At 35.4% G+C, this 22461-nt stretch overlaps 1 protein-coding gene across 7 annotated transcripts in view; it reads left to right on the top strand.

Moving 5' to 3' along the window:
• Nucleotides 1-22461, top strand: part of LOC136849756 (uncharacterized) — a 167465-nt gene that overhangs the window by 133755 nt on the left and 11249 nt on the right. For 4 of the 7 annotated variants that reach the window (XM_067123154.1, XM_067123159.1, XM_067123155.1 and 1 more), the window contains 4 exons: nucleotides 18580-18713; nucleotides 19565-19681; nucleotides 21437-21577; nucleotides 21888-21995. In XM_067123154.1, coding sequence (XP_066979255.1) covers nucleotides 18602-18713; nucleotides 19565-19681; nucleotides 21437-21577; nucleotides 21888-21995 — 478 coding nt within the window. In that variant the 5' untranslated portion in view covers nucleotides 18580-18601. Of the gene's footprint in view, nucleotides 1-4674; nucleotides 4830-12493; nucleotides 12516-18579; nucleotides 18714-19564; nucleotides 19682-21436; nucleotides 21578-21887; nucleotides 21996-22461 lie in introns of those variants that run through there. The other 3 variants (XM_067123156.1, XM_067123157.1, XM_067123153.1) reach the window with 2 other exon arrangements.

Genomic DNA, 22461 nt, shown 5'->3' with positions numbered 1-22461 from the left:
GTTTCTGAGATGAATTGATGAATTACTGGGTTATGTGAATTGAGATGGACTGGAAGTATATGAGTTTGAAGTTGATGATGTATAATTTTCTTCTGTTTTGTTATTTCTTTCTTTTTCTTGATCCACGTTCATTATTGGGACTAAGCGCTTTTTTACACAAACACAATACACATACATATGTATATATATATATATATATATATATATATATATATATATATATATATATATATATAATATACTCGTTACATGTCATGAATCCGAGGGCAGATTAATGACGCTTATTCTTTATGCTGTGTGGGATTCGAACTCTCGCCCACTAGTATGAATAAGACTACGGGTTAGCCCACCATACTGAGGGACCTCCCGTCGAAAGAAGGGCTTAGTTGTGTATATACACATTATGTTGTGCAGAAGAAGGTTCCAAACCAGTTCTGGCAGAAGCTACATGAGCCCCGCTTGTTAGGCATCTTTTTATGTTGGTCGTGAAGGAAGTTGTTTTATCTAAAGGGGGTGGGGGGCAAGATGACCCATGGCACCTGCTGATCTTACTCAGGCACGCACATCAAAGGCTTCAGTAACATGATCGCTGATCTGAATGAAAAAAAAAAAGCCGTTTTGCTGAGGAGACCAAGTTGCACACACTCCATGAGAAGTAATGTTCGTCATAACTCCATTCATGCAAGCATTAATGTTGGAATTTTAAGTCAATGCAGAATATTTTCGGACCTTTAGTGTTATAAGGGATCGTACAGCATCCAGTGATTGCTAAATCTGAAAAGATACAAGTCTCTTTAACTTCGAAATCAGATTCAAATACAGACTAAAATGTGTCCGCACCATAGTAAAACTTGGCATAAGCACATGTCTGCAATTTATCACACACATATCCCGAACAGGTTGAAAAGAACTCAGTAACTGTAATCGGAGAACAAATCCTTGGAAAATACTGAATAGCCATATGAAACACTGTTTAGGACTACCAAGAGGTAGTTGACGTGTATTCAACCTGTTTGTGATATGTGGGTGAAAAGTTGCCGATGTTTGTTTATGACATGATTTGCTGAATTGTGGACTCTCTCTAAGAATAACGAGGATGAAGTCTGAAAATAAGGAAGTAATTTGAAATTCAAGGTTTATCACTAAAGTATGTTTCAGACCAAAGATCAAAACCTTTGCCAGCAAAGTTGGGTAGAGATTATGTTTTTACATCTATGCGTGTTTCTTTTAACAGGATATCTAGAAAATGGGCGAACAGAATTCGATGAAACTTGGCACATGTATTCATTTGGTGACCTTCTTGACATGAGAGATTTTCGGGTGAAATTAACTCAGAGTTGACCTTGTGTGAGAATTCGCTAATTTAAATGCCTCATAAGGGACTACATATTTGCGGCATCCGTACTATTTTGCGTGTTTTTGGGCCATACATAATGAGTTTTTTGCATTCAATGTTTAGAGTACACTCTGACCTGCATTTGCAGAGGCATGCATTTTAATGAAGGTTCTTGTTACTTTTTTCATCTATGGCCGATGGATTTTACACAAAAGTTCATTAAAAATAGCTTCTAGCTTTCATTTGCTATCTTAACAGACTCTCTTGTTTATTGTTTTCCATCCTCACTTCTAAATCGCCATCCTTTACTCGCTATTGCTCTGAGGCAAATGAGCAAATTTCCCTTCTCGGCATTTTTTCCTTCGCTTCTATTCTTTTGCTTTGACTGACATTTATGCCAGTAACCATTACCATTAACAGCTGTTAATTAGTTAAGGTTAATGGAATGTTTCCTGAGGCTGGTAATTCTGTCGGGTACTTTCTGTTGTTCTCGAAATAAACTTGAATACTGAATACTTAAATAAATATCATGTCCCTATACGAGCTTATCTGTGTGTTTGAGTCTTCACCACGATAAGGGCAGATGGAAATAATGAAAAAAATCATAATTTTCACGTCTCATTACCCGCGTTGGCGACAGCTGATCAGCAACTAGTGTACAATGCCCAGCAACGTTTGAAGAGCCCTTGGGTATTCTAATCACGCAAGGAATCTTGACTTTGGCCTGGTCCCGATAATCGCCAGTGCCAAGAATTTGGCAGTTGACATGAGACATCTTGATCTAACAATAACAGCAACAACAATAGCAACAACACACTTTACCTTAACACTTACTTCAAAATGACTTACGTATCTTTAGATTAGATGTGTGGTCACAGTGCATAATATACTTAGCTTCGTCGACAAAATATTCGTTCATGAAGTTTTTTACTAATATGTTTTCTTATCTTGCGCGTCGAAAAGGCCACTTCATAGTTGAGTTGTTACCAAGTTCTCTCTCTCTCTCTCTCTCTCTCTCTCTCTCTCTCTCTCTCTCTCTCTCTCTCTTCTTTTCCTTTTTTTATCTCGATTTAAAAGAAAAGTAAGGACTAAGGAGTTTGAATGAGCTAGTTTATACGACAAACTTACTCACTGGCCTCGCTGAATCATCATAAAACTTCAATTATCATCATGTACAACTTGACATTTCAGCATGCTCAGTTGATACCGCTGACCTTGGAAAATTTCCTGGGCCAAATTACGTGGGATAACAGCTGACACATCAGAAGTTTACCTCATAAAATGCAAACCAGAAAGAATTATGTCTCATTTCGATTATTCTGCGAAACATTGAACCTCGCATCAGAAATGTAAGATCTCGTGGATTAGCCTCTAATTTCGCTTGTTTTCTTCTTGATTGTTGAAATCTTTAGTGATTGCTACTGTTAAAACTGATATACAGTAGGCACAGATGATACTACGGCTTCAGGAAAAAATTATATTTTGTCAAGATCGATATCGTCGATTCATGAGTGTTGCTTTGCGTGGGTAATGAGCATCTCCCGTGAGTTTTTTCCCATAGGTTTGGGATATTATCAGCGAATAAATATGGGAATCCGAATGGTCTCTCCAGGAAAATAAAAGCAAAACGCTGAGAATAAAAATAAATCCCTCACGCGTTGCAGGTATGTCCTACTCAGACACAGAAATCTTTTGCAATAATTAGCTTCGATGATTTTAGATTTTTAGACATTTTCTACGTATATATATATATATATATATATATATATATATATATATATATATATATATATATATATATATAATATACATATATATAGTATATATATATATGTATATATACATATATGTGTGTATATATATACATACACACACGCACACACGGACAATTTCTAAGGTATCAGCGCTGGCATTGTCACTTCCTACTGTTCTGGTCTGTGGTGGTGACATACAGGGGTTATTTTGTAGTGGTTTTGGATGATTTTACGCGTTACCTTGTAAGTCACTGGGATTATAAAGTTTCCTAGAATAGTGCATTTATATATATACGCGTACTTAATGCGCAAACGCACAAAAGAACACACGCGCACGCATGCAACAGTTATTTACGTCTTCCTGATTATGGAAAATTTTTGGAGTATGAATAATTCATCATTGCACATCCTTCTTAAAAACGTAATCTCTCTCTCTTTCTCTCTCTCTCTCTCTCTCTCTCTCTCTCTCTCTCTCTCTCTCTCTCTCCCCCCCACCCCCTTGTGCATGCGTATCGTACGAACATAGGTACTGTTCTAAGGTAATCTTCAAGAGTATCAAACTGAACTTAAAATTCTCCTTTGGTAGTGCCAAATGTTTTATTAAAATCTTGAAACAGATCGATTATTAATCTGTATAGACTCCTCTACCTTCACGTAGGGACAGACTGATTAAACAGAGCCCTTAATTTGGAAAAGGTAAAATTTCTCTTGTAGATCAAAAGTTGACTGGAATAAATAAACGTCGACCACAAGTTAGTCCAGGGTGTCTCTTTTTGAACAAGCTTACTCGCTGTTCAGTCACCATTTGGCCTGAAGTTTATGTATATATTTTGCAGCATTTCCGTCGTGAAAATCGTTATTGTCATGATATTGTGCGAGACTAAAGCCAATTTTGCGCAAAAAAGGGCAAACAGAACATTTCGGAAGGTCATTTAGTAGAATAGACCATTGTGTGATCTCTGCTCCACGCCCCTGACTTTGACGCCGTGAGTGATTTGGATATCTCTTTCCTGATCCTGTTGCTGCTAGCCGGCTGTTATGACGTCTGTTACCTTCCTGTTTTAATGAGAAGTTCCCTGCTGTTATTTGGTTTTATAGTTTTCTTTCCCAGCAAGGGAATTAGCACCAGGAAATAGATAAGTCAAGCTTCTTTGCGGACTTGGACCACTGACATGGAATTTACAGGCCAAGAATATTCCCGCTTAGTACATTAATTACTGTTTTTGAGTGACTATATTTAAAAATAAAAATTCATATTCTACTAAGTGCCATGGGCTTGTCATGAAAATTAGGCAAGGTTATAAGTATTACTTGGAAGGTTATAAGAATTGTTATAAGGGCTAAAAATATTGCAGAAATTGTAATTGTGATAACTGTCGTATATTATATCATTAAATCATGGAATATAACTCACTCAGAATTTAGGGATTATGATATTACCAGTGTTGTTTTGTTTCATTCATGTATGTGAACATATTGTATTCCTGGGAAGAAAAAGTTATAATTGTAAAATTACGTAAATAATGTGAAATAACTGTAAAACTGCATTAATGTATTTTTCTAATAAAAAAAACTGCTTCACAGGGCGAGTAAAACGTTGGGAACCAGATCATTTCTGCAAATACTTTGGAAACTTCGTCTTGACCCGCTCGCCGCTCGGCCTACAGATAGTAGATATGTTCAGTTTACAGACCAACCCTACATCCACTCAGATGCAGAGTGGGTAGGATCGGATCCAGGTATGGTACTACATATAACTGGGAATAATAGTGGGCCTACTGATACATATATTGGTATAATACATATACATATAATATATATATGTATATATATATATTATATATATATATATATATATATATATATATATATATATATATATATATGTATATATATATTTATATATGTGTGTGTGTGTATGATAGACATATAGCTCTCTAACTACGTGTACTATTACGAAGAAAAGTGAGAAAAAAAGATGTTAACTTGAACGCCACAAAAAATCTCACTGTTATTGCACCCTGTTGCTGATTTTAGCACGTCGCCGGGCACCTACTGTGTATAGAACACTGGCAAGCCCTCCTGCAATGATAGTACCTAGAACCATATATAGTGAAGAGGTACTAAGCCTATATTTACCTCAGTCAAGGACGGTAGGTTTTTTGTTAAGGTTAGTGTCTGCCGGTCTGTCTGTCCGTACGGTGACTTAAAAGCTATCAAACTAAATAAAAAAAGTATATATATATATATATATATATATATATATATATATATATATATATATATATATATATATATATATATGTTTTTTTTTTTTTTTTTTTTTTTACCTTGTTTCAGGGAACAACTGGTTAGGTCTTTGGCGTGGATCCAGATCTAGGATCTGGAAGTTGGAATGTTGTTATTACTTCGTTTTTGGGTATTGTCACTGATGTGTTTTTCAAGTAATTGGAAACTGGCTGCTGTTTGTTCAGATGAAACGTCAATGACACAAATCGCATAGAAGTTTTCAATCTCAGATTGCCTTTCATGGTGATAAGCGAAGATGTATTGTCTTCCAGTAGTCTGTCTTCCAGTAGTCACACACACACGCACACACACACACACAAACACACACACACACACACACACACACACACCCACCATAAACACATACATTATATATATACATATCACACATCATCACAGGTAAAAAATGAAAGACTTGTTGTCGGACCGGTTTCGACTTCATTTCCAAGCCATTGACGAAGGGCTCATTTCTTCACTTGTGATGATGTGCGATAAACAAATCACGTGTTGAAGTGATTATATATATATGTATATATATATATATATATATATATATATATATATATGTATACATGTATATATACATGTATATACTGTATATTATGTATATATATATATATATATATATATATATATATATATATATATACTGTATATATATATATATATATATATATATGTATGTGTGTGTGTGTGTGCGTGCGTGCGTGTGTAACAACAGCTAGAAGTAGTGTGTTCTGTCATCGTAGCTATCCCTTCTGGAGTAATTTTTTCCCGATCGTACTGATTTATTGTCCGAATGGTGTGGCGTCATTACCGCAAAGGTCATCGACGCCTTTTGTTCGCTGTGCTGAGTCCCAGAACCCTGGCGTTCTCGTAAATAAGCTGCGAATGGAAAGTCACTCCAAAAACTACTTTATATTTACCTGCCAGATTACAGGTGGAATGGATGTGATTCCGTTATCTGTAATTTCTATTCATTATATTTTTTTTTTGCACCATTCAATCGTCGTGACAAATAATGGTGGCTGTTGCGGAGGCTTCCTGATTTTACATGCGCATATGGCGTGGATATGATCTGTTTACAGACACACACACACACACACAGACAGGTAAGCTTACAGACAAACAGACAGACACAAGAGCACGCACGCATATATGTGTATACATACACACAATATGAATATATACATAAATGTACATGCATATATATACACACAATATATATATATATATATATATATATATTATATATATATATATACATATATATATATATATATATATATATATATATATATATATATATATATATATATATATATATATATATATATATATAAGACCCATGAAACACTATTTGAGCATTGCAACCTTATATTTGGAGCACTTCCTTCATGCTAGTTCACTGGTAAAAATACGGACAGATGATATGTTACAAGAGTATATATACAAGGCATGTGATCGGTCCATTTTTTACCAGTGAACAAGTAACACAGAAGGAAGTGCTCGAAATATATGGCTGCAACGTTCAAATAGTGTTTTATGAACCTTTATCTTCATATTATACTGTTGTGTTACAATAAAGCATTCATATATATATATATATATATATATATATATATATATATATATATATATATATATATATACATATACATACATACATACACGCAGATATACCACAAGGGAAATGAAACACTTTATGTAAATCCTGACCGAGCTTGTCCTTAATTTTATAAGACAACTTCAAGAGAATTGATTCACAGTGGTAGAAATTATTTCTAACACATATGCTAAACTGATAGTGCACACAAACAAACAAACGTTTGGAAAAAAATATTCACACCTGGTAAGTACAAAAAAAAGGGGGGAGGGGAGGAGCAGTAATTTGTGTCAGAGGTCAGTCTCTATTTACCTACCTTATTTATCAATGTATGGATAAACTGTTTCTTTTAAAACCTATGCATCTTATATATTTCTTTTGAAATATGAAAAATGCTCAGGTAATCTATTTCCCTTAAAATCTATGCATTTTATATATGTCTTTTGAAATATAAAATGCCCAGGTAAACTCCTTCCCTTGAAATCTATGCATTTTGTATGTTTCTTTTGAAATATATGAAATGCCCTGGTAAATTACTTCCCTTAAAATCTATGCATTTTATATGTTTCTTTTGAAATATATGAAATGCCCTGGTAAATTACTTCCCTTAAAATCTGTGCATTTATATATTTCCTTTGAAACATAAGAAATGCCCAGGTAATCTAGTTCCCTTAAAATCTATACATTTTATATATTTCTTTTGAAATAAATGGAAAGAGTTTTTACATTCTCTGGCTGATATTCAGATTCTGGCAATAGCTTTCATTTAAAATAAAAATGAAGTTCAGGTTTCTCTCCAGTATATTATTGGAATAAGCTATTTGTTAAGCTCATGTACAATTGATGGCCTGGTTGTTTTAGCTGACGTGAACTGGAAATTACACTTCACCTGTGCATATCCTGTACATTTTTTATGCTGTTCTATTCTTTTTTTTTTCCAATGATTTTCTATCCGTACCAATATAAAAATTGCCACTCGACTTACATGGTATATGACATACAAAGCCTTTAATATTGTCGGGAGGGTTGTTTTACGGATCCGTTTATTGTTGTTTTATTAAATGCTACATTAACCCCGAAGTTCTTAAGGAGATGGGGAATCACATCGGAATTATTCCTACATGGTATTAACGCAGGTTTTTGTTTTTATAAGTCTTTCTGTTGTTATCATAAAAAAAGTTCTTATTACCGCTCCTAACGCATTGCCTTATACGGAATCAGTATATTTTAATGCTTTGTCTATGTTCCTAATTATATCTCTTTCATCATGAGCATCCTCAGGGCTACATTACGTAACGCTCTTAAACTCGTGTATGTGAAAAATGATTCCTTTACTTTATTCCGTTGGCCAGAAAAACATTTAAATAGGAAGAATCGCTGGTGGATTTTTGTCCCCATTATATTTAAACCCATCGCTATTTATGTGTGTTAGGCAGTTCAAAATGGGTGGGCTACCATCATTTTACGTTCATAGTCTATTCCATTGAGGAGATCAACACATTTTCCCCTGTGATACATTGCATTTATATATCAAATATTCTGTTGATTTCAAGCAAACTCGCACACACTCATATATACATATAGATACACAGACACACACATACATACACACACACACACATACACACACACACACACACATATATATATATATATATATATATATATATATATATATATATATATATATATATTATATATATATATTATATTATATTATGTGTGTGTGTGTGTGTGTGTATTTATATAAACCTTGCAGTCATGAACTCATGATCTTGCATGAGTTTTTTCAAAATATTTTCCAGTCCATTGCCCCTGCGGATAGTCGGTGCACACTTCCTATCGTTTTCTTGAGCTCACACAAAAACGGCCCAGTCGCCAGAGCGAAGGCATCCTTGACCATCTATCTTTTTGTGGATGCTTCCATCATTGCAGCGTTCAGCCTTTGTCTCTGATTCGGGAATCCTTGATGAAAAGAGAAAACAGCTTTTCCGCTGACGAAAACAAATTCGTGTCCAGAGCTGATGGACCTTCAAGGACCCTTTTAATAGCCATGAGTTTCGCGGGCCATTACGTGTGTTTTGGACTGTATTTAGTAACCATAAACTCTGGGCGATTTGTCCGTCTGTGGAAGCTTTTGACATTAATGGACTGGACCTTCTTCATTCCTGTGGACCCTTTTTTAATGTTTGTGGATGGTTGTAACGTCCTTGGAATACTTTTAACTTGTGCATACCATTTTAATTTCCATGGGACATTTCATTATTATTGTTGCTTTTGCATCTGAATTGCCATGGTCCCTTTTACGCAAAATGTTATTTTTACGTCTATGCGCTCGCTAAAACTTCCGTAAAAATCTTTTTTCTATTTGCTTCGGTTAAAGGTTTAAGCTTTTATTTCACATACTGGGCTAAGTTACACTCCATACAAGCTTTTAACGTAATTGTACCGTTTTAATCTTGATGACACCTTTAGCACTCATTTATTACTTGGACATACATGGAAAACGCCATTTTAACGTCTAGGGACCCAATTATCATGAATGGGTTATCTTAATGACCGTAAACTTTTACCATTCTTAAGTGGATCTTCTCAGCGGGCACGAACCCTTTAACCTCCAGCTATCCAGCTTTCTACGCCATTGGACATTGCATTCAAATCTCATATCCTACTTATTTCCTCATTCCATTTTCCATTTTCGTAATATGACATCTGACAAGGTTTCATCTTCTCCTCCTCGTATATAATAACAGCAAGTAATTCTTTCTCTCTTCTTGTATCATTTCATTTGGTAAGATTTCAATCTCGTTCTCTTAGCAAGTACAAGAACACTTAGGAGGGAGAGAAAAAAAAAAGAGAACGAAAAAGTTTCTATTTCTGAACTCAGACTATTTCTACGAAGAGGATTTCCATCACTGGCAGTGACCAGCCTGACATTTCACTGGTATTGCGAGATGTCAACGCTCGTCCAAGGAGCAATGTCTGCCTGGAATTTCGCTTCCAGGGACAACAACAGGTTCTGGGAGGCAATCGCCGTTCTGGAAGCCATTCGATGTCGTATCGGTCTCACTTCCATTATTCTTGGTCCTATTTCTTTCCATTGTCTCTTTTCCTTTGTCACTCTGCTGCATTCTTCTTCGAGCGTTCTTCTTCTTCTCATCATTGTCCTCTTCCAGCTATTTCTCTCTGTCTCTCCATCTGTCGCTCTTGTCTTCTTTCATTGGTATTAATTCATCTCTCTTATTGTAATATATGTTTTCATTATTTTAACTCGCCCTTTCCATCCTCCTTGTCTTCTATTTTTATTAATGTATTGCCCTTATTGTAACCTACCTTCATTGCTTTTAGCCTATCTCTCTCTCTCTCTCTCTCTCTCTCTCTCTCTCTCTCTCATGACAGTAATACCCACCCCACCCGACTCCAAACATCCCCAGAGGAGGGGCGGGTGGGACCGATCTAAAGGTAAAATCCCCGTCTCTCCCATTATCTGTTCTTTTTAGACTTAATTAATGCTGCTTATTTCTCCCTGTACTATTGTGAGTCTTTTTTTGTGTTCGTCTTCATTACATTATCTTTTCCTCCCCCTCCTTATCCTCCTCGCTCTTCATTTCTTTCATTCTCTTCAAATTGTTCTCTTTCTGCGTTCTTTCTCCTTAATGTGCTTCTCCCCTTTCGAGAATTTTCTCATTTCTCTATTACTATCTTGACTTATTTTCCTTTTTCCACTTTACTCATTATACACCCTCTTTCCGTCTTCATTTACCCACCCAAAACTCATCAATTTCCGCTTAATCCATTTTTTCTCTCTTGTCTTCCCTCCTCTTCATAAACACTTAACCAACCTTCCCTCCCCTTCATAAACACTTAACCAACCTTTTTCCCCAAACACTAACCAATCTTCCACTTTATGAACCTTAACCAATCTTTCCCTCCTTTTCATAAACACTTAACCAACCTTCCTCCTTCAAACACTTTAACCAACCTTCCCTCCTTCATAAACACTTTAAAATCTTCCTCCTCTTCATGAACCTTAAAATCTTCTCCTCCTTTTTCATAAACACTCCAACCTTTTCCTTCATAAACATAACCAATCTTCCTCTTCATAAACACCTAACCAATCTTCCTCATCTTCCCTCCTCTTCATAAACACTTAACCAACCTTCCCTCCCCTTCATAAACACTTAACCAATCTTCCCTCCTCTTCATAAGCACCTAACCAATCTTCCCTCCTCTTCATGAACCTTAACCAATCTTCCCTCCTCTTCATAAACACTTAACCAATCTTCCCTCCTCTTCATAAACCAACCAATCTCCTCCTTTTCAAAACACTAACAATCTTCCCTCCTTTATAAACCTTAACCAATCTTTCCCTCCTTTTCATAAACACTTAACCAATCTTCCCTCCTCTTCAGTAAGCACTAACAATCTTCCCTTCCTCTTCTAACCACTAACCAATCTTCCCTCCTCTCAGAAGCAAGCCAATCTTCCCTCCTCTTCATAAGCAACAATCTTCCCTCCTCTTCAGAAGCACTTAACCAATCTTCCCTCCTCTTCATAAGCACTTAACCAATCTTCCCTCCTCTTCATGAACACCTTAACCAATCTTCCCTCCTCTTCATAAGCACTTAACCAACCTTCCCTCCTCTTCACTAACACTTAACCAATCTTCCCTCCCCTTCATAAACACCTTAACCAATCTTCCCTCCTCTTCATAAACACCTTAACCAATCTTCCCTCCTCTTCATAACTACCTTCCTCCTAACTTAACAATCTTCCTCCTTTACAACACTTAACCAATCTTTCCTCCTCTTCATAAGCACTTAACCAATCTTCCCTCCTCTTCATAAGCACTTAACCTATCTTCCCTCCTCTTCATAAGCACTGAACCAATCTTCCCTCCTCTTCATAAGCACTGAACCAATCTTCCCTTCTCTTCATAAGCACTTAACCAATCTTCCCTCCTCTTCATAAACACTTAACCAATCTTCCCTCCTCTTCATAAACACTTAACCAATCTTCCCTCCTCTTCATAAACGCTTAACCAATCTTCCCTCCTCTTCACAAACACTGAACCAATCTTCCCTCCTCTTCATAAACACTGAACCAACCTTCCCTCCTCTTCATAAGAATTTAACCAACCTTCCCGCCCCTTCATAAGCACTTAACCAATCTTCCCTCCTCTTCCTGCCTCTGTTTCCATTTTCCTTTGGTTTTCCCATGTCATGAAAGATGCCGCAAAGCCCTAAATGTCTTTCTTATTTTCCATCTTCTGTCCTAATATTGCTGTTCCTCCACGTATGGCGTCCCTGATCTCTTCCTCCAGAATTTCTCTATATCATCCCTACTCTTCCTATTGCTGTCGATCCGGTTAAAGAGTCCAGAATCCTTTTTTTTTTTTTTTTTTTCTCCAAATTTTATGCGTTTTTTTTATGAGTCGTCACAACCTCTAGACGCAGTGACCTTGAACGAGGACCATCGCCTTATAAACACGGCAGTCCGTGGATCGCTTCCATTCAGGTCTCCGACGAAGGTAAGTTCGCCACGGCGGTCGGACGCTCCGCTCCGTGTGTACCGTACGTGTTTCGTTTAGAGGGTTCACCGTAGCGACTGATTTACTGTGAGGTGATACAACTGTGTTGATTGCTTGCTTAATGATCGAGGGAGGCTCATGGTTTTAGTATACAGCGTTAACGAAACGGAGTGACTTTCTGTTTACTTGTTATGTTTTGAGGTTAACTGTGATATGCAAGAAGTTTTGTGACTGATCATTGTCATAAGTCGTAGTATTCGTGTTTGCTTGTATATATGTGTATGTATGTATAAATGTATGAATGTGATATTCTGATTAGTCGGTCTTAAGTCAGGCAATTTTTACCTCGCGACGTGTTTTGTTCAGTACAGTAAAAGTTAAGTTTTTATATATCCAAGAAGTTTTTTTGTATTGATCATAGCTGTGCACATAAATGCTAGTAGCGAGACTTAAAATGCCTTTCTAAAATCTTGAAAGTTCATACTCGTCAAATGCCCGAAGTTGCGCATTGTTCCTGATGTTGAAATAGTGACCCAGTGTTGTCGTGCATAAGAACTGCGCAAATATTTAATATCTTGCTGCCAAAAAGGCGCAAAAAATACTGTCTGTTAATTTTCATTCCTTAACTGTAAAACTATTTCTGTTCTTATTCCAGCTGCAGTCAAAGGTACTTTAAAATTTTGTTTCTGTGACCACTTTCGCGCTTATACGTTTTATGGACAAAGGATTAGAATTAAGTTGAAAAATGTTACGTGTTTCGATTTGGCTTTCACTGGAGGTTGTAAACTAATTTTGAAAAAAATTAAGCGTTCCCGGAATATTACATAAAAGATCTCCAGTGTTCAACTTTACGGAAGAACGCGCATATATCAAGCTTATCGATAAAACTGGGAGTCTCTTAGAAAAATAGAATTAGTTATAGTTGATGTGGTGACAGAAGTCCAAAAAGATGAAATTTAGCTTATTCTAATAGGTTTCTCTGGTCTTGAAAATGAATGGGAAGAGAAAACAATAATGTCATTATTATTGTCATTATTTTATATTCTGAAACTGTATCTTTAGCCTGGAACACCAAAGAAGAAAAACGGTTCTTTTAGAAATGTGCGTCATTGTAAACTTTAGCCAGTGAGGGGGTTCCCTTTATTGGTAATTCTCGAAAAAGAAATTATCCCTGGAATGCCTTAAAAAGTGTTTGCACTTCGCTGTACTGCTTGTCGTTTGAACAGACACTTTGAGCAGCTTGTCGTTTGAAGAGACACTTTGACCAGCTTGTCGTTTGAACAGACACTTTGAGCAGCTTGTCGTTTGAACAGACACTTTGAGCAGTTTGTTGTTTGAACAGACACTTTGACCAGCTTGTTGTTTGATCAGACACTTTGACCAGCTTGTCGTTTGAACAGACACTTTGACCAGCTTGTCGTTTGAACAGACACTTTGAGCAGCTTGTCGTTTGAACAGACACTTAAGCAGCTTGTCGTTTGAACAGACACTCTGAGCATCTTAAGATTGCGTCTTTGTTTGGACTGGTAAGTATAAAGTAAAATCTCTTAGTGACCTCAGCTACAATAGAACCTGAAAATATTTCCTGGAATGGCCTCCCCTATTGGGAAAACACAGCCAAAAGAAACTTGTTTTCCAGAGTAATGACCTGTGCTTGAACTGTGTGTGAATTTTATTGCTAAATGGGTATCAGTGGTTTAGGCATCTCCAAAGTTTCTGACTTAAAAACGAGTTCGGAAAGTTTCCCCTGATTCATTAATTTTTTTATTTTACTCGATTAAAAAAAATCGTTTATTCTGGAAATGCCATGGACTGAAAAAAATAAGCATTTTTCATGTAAATATCACTATTTCTGAAGTTTATTTTTTCAGTTCCTAATTTTGAACCTGAAATCACTACATACGCATCACTACTTATGCGCGAGATTTTTTAAACTACATTCCAATGACTTGCTCTTTAGTCTTACTTTAATGAGAATCATATTATTATGCCTCTGGATGAGGTCTTGACCAAAGGAAAATATCCGTTTTGTTGTGACTTTACGTATCAAGAGAAAAAAAAATAAGGAGTCAAGGACAATGAAAAAACGAAGAAACGCGGCGGTTGTGATAGAATATCAGAACGGCTGCAGGCAATGTTTTATGAAAACAAGTTCTCACCTAAACCCGAGAGAGAGAGAGAGAGAGAGAGAGAGAGAGAGAGAACCATGATTACAGATATTGCGGAGGATGTACAAATTGCTCAGAGAAGCATAACAAAATCAAGTTTCGTTTGATATCAAATTAAAAGGATAACATTAGAGGTCGTCTGGCTGGACCTCGCACCTCAGTGACTTTGCTGAAATTCCGGTTGCCAAGGGTAAATTTCAAAATCCAGCGAACCGATGTTGCAGCAGGTTACAGCTACCGGCCAACGCCTAAGTTTGATTCGGATTCCAGTCGATCAGAAGTATTAGATACAAGCAGGGTAGCTCGCATGCTGCTTGGCGAGTTTCTAGGTGCTTCTTGGATTTCTTGTTTTTTTTTTTTTTTTTTTTTTTTTGTCGACAGGACTCTTGTTTTATGTTCCCTCGTCAGTCGACTCGGGGTCCAATTTTCTGACGTCTCTCACCTGGCGGGTGTGATAGCCAATTCTTTCAAAGCGAATAAAGCGATTTGAAGTTATATGAGTTTTATATCAAGTTCTGTGGCCAACTGGGCGGACAACAAGACGACTTTTTTAGAATTTTTCTACTTAATTTTTTTTTCCTATTTTTCTACTTAATTTTTTTCTCCTATTGTCAATTCTTCGCAGCTTTCCAAAAAAGATTCAGTGAAAAAAAAAAGACTTTAACGACAGAGAAACCGAGATTCTTAAAGAGAAAACGAATCGGGAACTGCCGTGACCCGGAGGGCTTCGATAACATCTTCCTTCACATAAAAAGAGAAAAAAATGGAGTATTGAATACGAGTTCAAAGGAATGAATTTCGATAACGGGGCCCAGATTTCATGTAACGTGTTATATATATATATATATATATATATATATATATATATATATATATATATATATATATATATATATATATATATATATATATATATATATATATATATAATTTCTATACATGTAATACCTTCATATAATTATAGATCAGATACGTAAGTATTTGAGTCGTATGTATATATGCAAAGCGGCTGATATTGTGGAAGTTTCTTGCACTGGAGACTTTCTTGATCTCACAGTTAAAATTTGAGTCATATAATATATATATATATATATATAATATATTTGGAGTCGTATGTATATGTATGCAAAGCGGCTGATATTGTGGATATTTCTTGCACTGGATATATATCTATATATATATATATAATTTGCATATATATATATATATATATATATATATATATATATATATATATATAGTATATATATATATATATATATTTAAATATATATATATATATATATATATATATATTTAAATATATATATATATATATATATATATATATATATATATTTATATATATATATATATATATATATACATATACACATATATATATATATATATATATATATATATATATATATATATATATACATACATATACACACGTGATGATGACTGGCCGATTCTGTCTTGTTGCAATCGGTCTCAAAGAGGTGGCTGTTAGACAGCCGGTGAGTTTTTCTCCTTCAACCGAAAATTCACATTCCTGTACAGAATGTTAAGCGACTGTGTATTTACCACAATAACAATGCCAATAATCTATATCAACTTCCCTCAAAAGAACATTCTTTTTATCACACGAGTCAGCGGACAATGGGCTTTTGAACCCTGTGTAAGACAGCGCTTGCTTCGCAAAAAGAGTTTATTTTTCAGTTTCGTATCAAGAGAACACTTATAAGTGCGACGATCCCGTGTTGCCGCCTGAGGCCGATAATTGCAGTGGGCTCTTGTTTTTGAGCGCGTGTAATTGTGCTTGGTGTGTGCGAGCTCTAGATATGCCGGGCTCAATCTTAAGAACTTTGGTAAAGATGTCATGACTCCGCACAAGCGCCGCAGGCAGGGATTGTTTTAGGGGAATTGGGAAGCCGGTTAAATGGTTTCTAATTTCTGTTCTTTGGCGAGTAATGGCGATGGACGGAAAAGATTTATTAGCCTGGTCTTGAAGAGGAAAGGGGTAGCACAGAAGGGGTGACTTGATGAAGAAAAGGGCTTTACTAAGCGGGATTTCGGAAGGGTAGAAAAGTAAGGGTAAAATAGAGAAGGTAAGTAAAGAAGAAGGTTGCAGAAATGAAAGGAAAATAGCATAAGAAAATGAATAAATTCTGCAGGAGAACGTATTTAAATTTAAGAATGTCAAAATGAGGTTGAGAAAAATAACATAAAGCCATACGGAAAATAAGCAAAGAAAAGACAGACCCGCAGATCTAACTACGTCGATATTCTATTTATTTAATTTTTCTTATTTTTCATTTTACACATCGCCTTTTAGTCAAGGCCGAATACATCGGAGAACATAGTTTAAACCTGATATATCTTGTAAACATGGCCGGTAAAACGTAACATCACGCAATTACGTAAAATGTGACGTGTCATTTCCTTTTACGTATTTCGCAAGGGGTCGAACAGGATCTCTCCTTTTTTATTTTTTATGTTTTATTTTTCTTATTTTTTTTTTTTTTTTTTTTTGGCGAGTATGGAAGTTCCCACGCACCACTTGTACTTCCACCCGGGGCGTATCCTGATCGCTGAGGCCCTATTTCATGGTCCTACGCCCAGCCATATCTCATTTGTTATACCTGGGAGTCTCTCTCTCTCTCTCTCTCTCTCTCTCTCTCTCTCTCTCTCTCTCTCTCTCTCTCTCTCTCTCTCCTGCGAGTGTAGGTTCATTTTCCTTTCATGATTCCTAAGCTTGCTTACAGTTGAATTATTTATTTCATCATTAGCGCCCCTTTAACTGAATAGGCTTTACTTTAAATTTACGAATATAGAACTTATTGCTAATGAAGGCATAATTGTAAAGTAACTGAAACGTTCATGAATATTTTGCTGAATATAGGCATATACACATTTAATACTTAGAAATAAGTTCATAGATATGTAAGTGTAAGTATATTATGAGTTCATTTTGAAGCTTCTGGCATTGGCGAAACTCAAAGAGAGAGAGAGAGAGAGAGAGAGAGAGAGAGAGAGAGAGAGAGAGAAGCACTGTTAGCATTATATATTTCTCTACGTATTGCTCTGTATTACTCGCATTATATGTGTAGATAAAACATCCTCCACTGAACAAGACATAATGACTGAAATAAAGGCAGGAATGTAGCACGCAGATTACCTGGAAGTTTTGATAGAAATATGGATTCATTGAAACTGACCTTTGATTTTGTATTTCAAATAAAAAAAATCATTACATGATTAGCGAGAAACAAAAAAATAAGAATAAATAAGAACTTAGAATGATATTATGAAGACTGCTAACAATGTTTCTAAGCATTTTAATAATTCGTTTGTGTTTTTTTTTTCTTGCAAGAACTTTACTTAAAAAAAAACCTCGAAGTTAGTTGATGACTGTCTAGATAATTAATAATTTATTTTATCTCTCAGTAACTTCACCTTATTAAACCACAGGGGTGGTGCCATCAGTGCACCTCATGCGGTGCACTGTAAGCATTACTTAAGGGTCCCTACAGCGTCCCTTCGGCCCCTAGCTGCAACTTCTTTCATTCCTTTTACTGTACTTTCGTTCTTATTGTCTTCAATCTGACGTTCCATCCTCTTTCGTCTGATACACCTTTCAGACCTTCTTACTGTCAATTTCCGTTTCAGGCTTGAATGACCTCAGGGGTTCCAGCACTTGGTCTTTGCCCTAAATTCTATATTCTATTCTATTTTATTAAAAAGACTTCGAATTAAGTTGATAATTGCCTAAATTTTCCTTCACAATAACCAATCCCGAAAATAAGTCTTCGGGGTATGTTGATAATTGCTCATTTTTGTATCCGTAACTCAACGTGAACAAAATAAGACTTCGAAGCAGATGGCTAACTATCCATTTTTCTCTTTGACAGGTACTCCACCTGAATAAGAACAATGAAGTTTTTAGTCCTCCTGCTGGTGGTGGGAACCACCATTCCCTCCCTGACTTCTGCAATGCCGCAGGAACTCCCTCCTTTAGTGAGGGAATCTGTCAAGAAGCAGATAAGTAAGTGTCAATAATAACAGTTCATTTCATTATTAGATCAATCTGAACAATTAAATTGATGAGTGAGACTTTTAACAGTTCGTGGTATAGGATGGTAAGGCAACAGTTCAGTTGATGGGTGGGAATTTTAACAGTTCATAAAATATGTGGATATTGTAGCTGTTCAGTTAAATAGGTAGGACTTTCAGCAGTTCAGTAAGTAGGTTGGACTTTCAACAGTTCAGTTAATCTACGCATACATAATACATATACAAACACACACAGATATATATATATATAAATACACACACATACATACATATATATATATATATATGTATGTGTGTGTGTGTGTGTGTGTGTGTGTGTGTGTGTGTGTGTTTTAATCACATTAACACGTGATTTTCTTTTATCACACATCACCACAAGTGAACGACTTCGACTGTATTCCTAAGCTATTATAAATAAAGTCGAAACCGGTCAGAACCTATACCCAGTCTCGCATTCTTTTATCTGTGGTGATGAATATTATATATATATATATATATATATATATATATACATATGTATAATATATTTATATCTATACATACATATGTATACATTGTATATATATATATACATATATATATGTGTATTTACACACATATATACACTGTATATGTGTATATATACATATATATATGTGTGTGTATATATATATACACATATATATGTACATATATTGCACTCTCTATGAAAGTGTCTCCATGAAACTAATGTGTGTAATTGTTTCCCCTCGTCTGAAGCAACTTGCAATGAATACAAAATATTAAATTGCCTCCCCTCCTCTCTTTCTCTCTCTCTCTCTCTCTCTCTCTCTCTCTCTCCAGCCACTAAACTGTGCACAGGAAGCCCCTCAACTCGGTCCCAATGCATCACGGAGGTGGAGGAATGCATGGACTTCCTGCAGATCGATCCTACGGCCGAGGAGATGCCAGAGCCTAATAGTGAGTGACGTTTGTTTTGAAGTATGTCAGTTGATGAATAAATGTTGTCAGGAATAAGTTATATGTATGTTACCTGGCGTTACAGCTGCCAGGGTCCCAGACGCTGAAGAATATATTTTGAGTTTAGCAAGGTGTATGAAATGAAAATGTTTTATATATGTATATCATATTATTATTATTATTATTATTATTATTATTATTATTATTATTATTATTATTATATTATTATTATTATTATATATAATATATACATAAATGTATATATGTATATATATATATATATATATATATATATATATATATATATATATTATTTTATATATTTTTTTTTTTTTTATATATATATATATATATGTATGTTTGATTGAGAAGCAAAAAATAATATAAATACAACATTCAATCGTTCTGGCATCCAGGAAATTAGTCCATCTTATTTCAGTATTATAGGGGCTTTACTTCTATCGTAATACCTGTGCTATATTTGAGATAAGGTTACCAATAATTTTTCTTTGACAAATGATCAAAAAATTTTCTGTTTAGTTGCCAACCTTCGATAAAGAAAGAAAAAAAGAAAGAGGCAGCGATGATTATTGATAATTTGCATAAAAAACCTCAAAGTCATACTATAATTCGTGTATCTGATTCGTGCCAGTGCCATTGCTTCGATAAATTTCAGAGTGACTTTATATTTGATGCTGTTATGTACGAAAACTACAGCATAAAGTTACTTAGTCTCAAACATACGACGCAATTACGGATAAAAGAAATCAGATAAGTAACACCTTTGATTTTTGATGGTTGCTACTTAATTTATGTCATGTTAGATTTGTGTTTTGCAAAAATTACTGAATAAAAACGCAGTGTATATATATATATATAATTTATATTTTATATATATATATATATATATATATATATATATATATATATATATACTGTATATATATATATATTATATATATATATATATATATATATATATTATATATATATACATATATATATATATATATAATTTATTTATTTATTTATTTATTTATTTATATATAATTATTGGGGTTGTATCACAGACAATCTAGGGGTAATGAACTCCATGTTCAGCAATAGCAAAAGAGAGAATGTACTTGATATATTAATTTAATATTGATTTGACTTTGATCTGAGTGGTGTTGTAGTATTGAGATAATTCCCTATAAATTGAGTCAGCATGATTAAACACGGCTACAAGGATATCAGTAAGAATTATTTATTAGATTTTGCTTCCAGTTTTATTTTCTTTTTGTTGTTCAGTTTTTAAATGAGTGTGTATCACATGTCATTATCAGTCCAGCTATGCAGTCAAGGTATACACCTAAGCATGTTTAGGGCTCAAGGCTTTCCGTTACCTTCAGACTGACTTTCATCTCTGTAATCTTGATTCTGCAACCGGATCGGATATGAACTAAAAATAACTGGCTGTTAAAATAAAGTGGAAGAACTACAATCTCGAGGAAAACCACCAGCAAATCTGTATTCTTTAAAAACTTTTATTGTCTTCAAAATTACTTTAGAATTGATGCTCTCAAACCATCAGTCGGATCTGATAGACATTACGAATGACTTGCTGATAAAAGAAACTGCAGGAGGCATTTCTTCTCGCCTTTTCTTATCTCAAGAACTCCAAAGACTCAGAGAAAACGTACTAAGTAAACTGCGAGAACTGAAAAATCTGAAAAACATAAACCTCCAACAGTTCCGTTTTCTCGTATTTTCCAGTGGACAAGATTTGCAACGGAAGTGCAAAGCTTTCTGACTGCATCGATAAGGCTACCAAATGCACTGAACTGCTTGCAAAGGAACCCTCTGACGAGCCGCAGTCTTTAACCTCGCTCGACTCTCTTCCTACAAAGGATAATTGTAAGTTTGCTCATTTTTTCTGTGTAAAAATGTATAATTTTACCTGGTAAATTTGTGACACACACATCATAGGCTTTCATGTAAACCAGTGACCTGAGGTTGACATGGTCAATATTGTCCACTAAGCCAGCGAGGACCCTCTGTAAATGAAGAGATATGGCGTTCCCTTGGTAAATCACGAACATCGGTCCACATAAGCGTATACACAGTATGTGTGTTTCGCCCACTGACAATTCAGTTATGCCTTATGCATAAATACAAGTACATAATTATGTAAATCCATATGTATGAATGTATTCTTCCTTTGCAGTGGAAACAATGTGCTCCTTCATGGAGACTGAGAATTGTACCCAGACCTTCGAAAAATGCTTCGAGCTCATTGGCCCTAAGGCCAATATTACCGGTTTTCCAACAAGAGGTGAGGTTCCTATACGCCCTTCTGTCCGTCAGTTTCTAGGTCTTCTTCTTCTCCTTCCTCCCCTTCCTCCCAAAACTTCCGAATAACATAGTCTTTCCACCAACCTATTGTTACCAGTTCTGTCACAAGACCGAATCATCTCCATGCACTCTGATCTATCTCTTCACCTGTGCTGATCCTTGTACCTCTCCTACATGTCTCCATATTTTTCACCTTTTCAATTCTTGTACCCAAATTCCAATACTAATAATTCCTCTCTATAGCTTCCACCTTCTTTATTTCATGAGCATTCAAATCCACACTTCAATTCCATAGAGGAGAGTTGGTTCAGCAGTCCCTTCATACACGCCAGCTTTGGCTTCTATAGACACCCTAAGTTTCCTCCCAATTATGTCCAGACATCCTGTTACCTCTCATGCTTTGCTCACATGTGACTTACCTAAGATTGCATTGTCTTTATACAGCA

The sequence above is a fragment of the Macrobrachium rosenbergii genome, chromosome 21, assembly GCF_040412425.1.
Source record: "Macrobrachium rosenbergii isolate ZJJX-2024 chromosome 21, ASM4041242v1, whole genome shotgun sequence".
Lineage (NCBI taxonomy): Eukaryota > Metazoa > Arthropoda > Malacostraca > Decapoda > Palaemonidae > Macrobrachium > Macrobrachium rosenbergii.
This window is presented reverse-complemented; position numbering and strand designations above follow the sequence as displayed.